Source organism: Penaeus japonicus, unplaced genomic scaffold, assembly GCF_977035675.1.
Source record: "Penaeus japonicus unplaced genomic scaffold, GWHDUDI00000001_assembly GWHDUDI00000041, whole genome shotgun sequence".
In the NCBI taxonomy this organism is placed as follows: Eukaryota; Metazoa; Arthropoda; class Malacostraca; order Decapoda; family Penaeidae; genus Penaeus; species Penaeus japonicus.
In genome coordinates, this window is record NW_028234443.1 from 18,979,732 (window position 1) to 18,982,231 (window position 2,500).

A 2,500-nucleotide genomic window follows, 5' to 3' on the forward strand; every position below is an offset into this window, starting at 1 on the left:
ATCACCCTTCTTAGGGGCAATCACGAATCAAGACAGATAACACAGGTCTATGGGTTTTATGGTAAGTGATGCTTTTTTATCCTTTCATTCTTTCTTTTGGTATATTATTTAGTTATTGATTTTGAATACTCATTTTGTGGAAATCCTCCCTTATTTTATTTTTTATGGATATGATTAAAAGAATGATGACACTATAGGAAGAAGGATGCCGAATAAATGTTTGCAATGTAGCCCATAGTAAATGTTAAGTTGAAAATTCATGAATATGATAAATTCTTTGTTTCTTTACTTTGAAATACATCTTTGTTTTCAGATGAGTGCCAAAACAAATACGGAAATGTGAATGCATGGAAGTACTGCTGTAAAGTCTTCGATCTACTTACCATAGCAGCTGTAAGTCAAATGACTTTCATACAGTTACCTTATAAAGCTTAGGTGCCATATATATCAATATAGTTGAGAAATTTTAAGTGGTTATTCATGGATATATGACTGCAGCATGTATTCGTGAACAGTTAAGATATCAAGATTTGTTATTAGTTTCTGAAAGTATTTTAGGTTTCTGTCTTATTTAACTAGTTTTAATTTTAGTAATTTTGGCAGTTACATCACAATCAGATGGACAGGCAGTTGTGCAATCTTTTAAAATTTAAAGTTGTTCAGTAGTGGGCATGTAAAGGTTTTAAACTCTTCAAATTTCCTTTTGATAAGAGAATAACCTTCTGTACAATAATGCCTCTTTCTGGTCCATTCTGTTATTTGATCCTGTGAACATTGGATGCTAGATCAGTTTTGAGTGCCCTCTTGCCTTTCAAGTATGTTTTTTAACCCCTAAATGGCATGTGTCCTCAATTTGTCATGCTCTGGTGAAGACGTGTAAATTTTATCAATATTCCACAGAAAGCTGAAAAATTATTGTTATGTTTTTAATCCATTAACGACAGGTGACATGTCTTTTTGTCATTCATGATGCAGGAGCTCTTGCCTGACAATGGGTGTCATGATGTTAGGGGATTTTGGATCACTTTATTATTTTATTTTGCTATGAGTAATCAGTTAGTGATGTTGACAATTGAAGTCATAATTATTATAACTGCCGTAATATTAAGCAAAATGGGTTTCAACTCCCATCCAAAACCTAGATGGCACCACTTTCTTCTAACACCAACAGGAGAGAGAGCCTTGAATGGCACCCATCTATGGTCTCCAGCAAACACTATCTCTATTGAGTGATGGCACATAGCAAGTTGCTGACCTCTTGCATTAAATTACTGCAGATGAAATATGTGCAGGCAGAATGAGAGGAGGAAGGTGACTCACACCATGCCCAATGCCTACAATGTGCCCCTGTGCCAGTAGGGATGCCTTTTATTGTGGCACTCACTGTCAAAAGCACAAGTTTCCTTTGTCTTCCCTACCTCTTCATGTTATCCTCATTTTGTGTGGTTTTAAGTTTCATGTTTGTTCGTGACAGCACACAAATACGAAAAAATAAAGTTAATTTTTGCCCTTCCCTGACACAGCAATACTTCTATCATGTTGAGTGTAAAGAAAAAAATGAGTTGATATGGACCCTAAACTACAAATTTAGTCAACTGCAGAATTAATAGAATCTGTGATATGACAGATATGTCTCTAAAAATAGTAAAACATACAAAAAAACACAACACAAAAATGGCTCTAGCTCTACAATGAGTGACTAAAAAGGAATGGGAAAAATCAAGGTATGTTGCTGAAGCTGCCTTGCTTAGAAATAAAACCTAAATCTATCCCCCATCGGCAACAGGTTAAGGATTATGATGTAGATTTTGATTAGATTCCAAAATATAATTCCAAAAGCTCATATTTTGCACCAAATACACTACAGTTGATAGAAGAGAATATTTAGTGCATTGCTTCATCAGGCCTGAAGATGTGTCCTTTTGGATTTAACCCAATACTGCCGGCCGCCGGCCACAGACGGCGATTATGTAATATTCATAGCGCCGGGTGCCGGCATGCGGCGTCAATCGTATAATTGATTTAGGCCTATGCGTTCAAGAGCCCCTGCATTGCAGCGGGAATGGGTTAAAGGGAAATTTCAGTTCATTATTTATGAGTTAATTCTTCTTGCATAAGATTATTGTCTTAGCGTGTCCCACTCTACATTTTTTTAAGTCACATATTTATTACCTTTTTGTCAAATTGTTAAATCTTTTTTAAACTATTTTCTTTATCATAGATAATTGATGATGAGGTATTATGTGTTCATGGAGGACTGTCACCAGAAATCAACACGCTAGACCAGATAAGAACTATAAATCGTAATCAAGAGATTCCTCACAAAGGTAAGATGTGTACACAATTTTATTGTGTTGGTTAGTCAGTACTCTTTTATGTTGGGGTATAAATGTAAAATTGTTACCTTGGTATAGATATGATGCCTTGAGTTTCACAGTTATACAATTAAATCATATTTTGTTATGATTAAAAAAAAGATGCACTTAGGTCTTCCACCAGG

General features: G+C 35.2%; 1 protein-coding gene across 1 annotated transcript in view; it reads left to right on the forward strand.

Annotated features, from left to right (window-relative positions):
* Nucleotides 1–2,500, forward strand: part of PpV (Protein phosphatase V) — a 9,286-nt gene that overhangs the window by 3,968 nt on the left and 2,818 nt on the right. The window contains exons 3-5 of the mRNA XM_043021155.2: nucleotides 1–61; nucleotides 314–393; nucleotides 2,222–2,327. The exon at nucleotides 1–61 is cut by the window's left edge and continues 147 nt beyond it. Of these exons, the coding sequence (XP_042877089.1) occupies nucleotides 1–61; nucleotides 314–393; nucleotides 2,222–2,327 (247 nt within the window). The remainder of the gene's footprint in view (nucleotides 62–313; nucleotides 394–2,221; nucleotides 2,328–2,500) is intronic.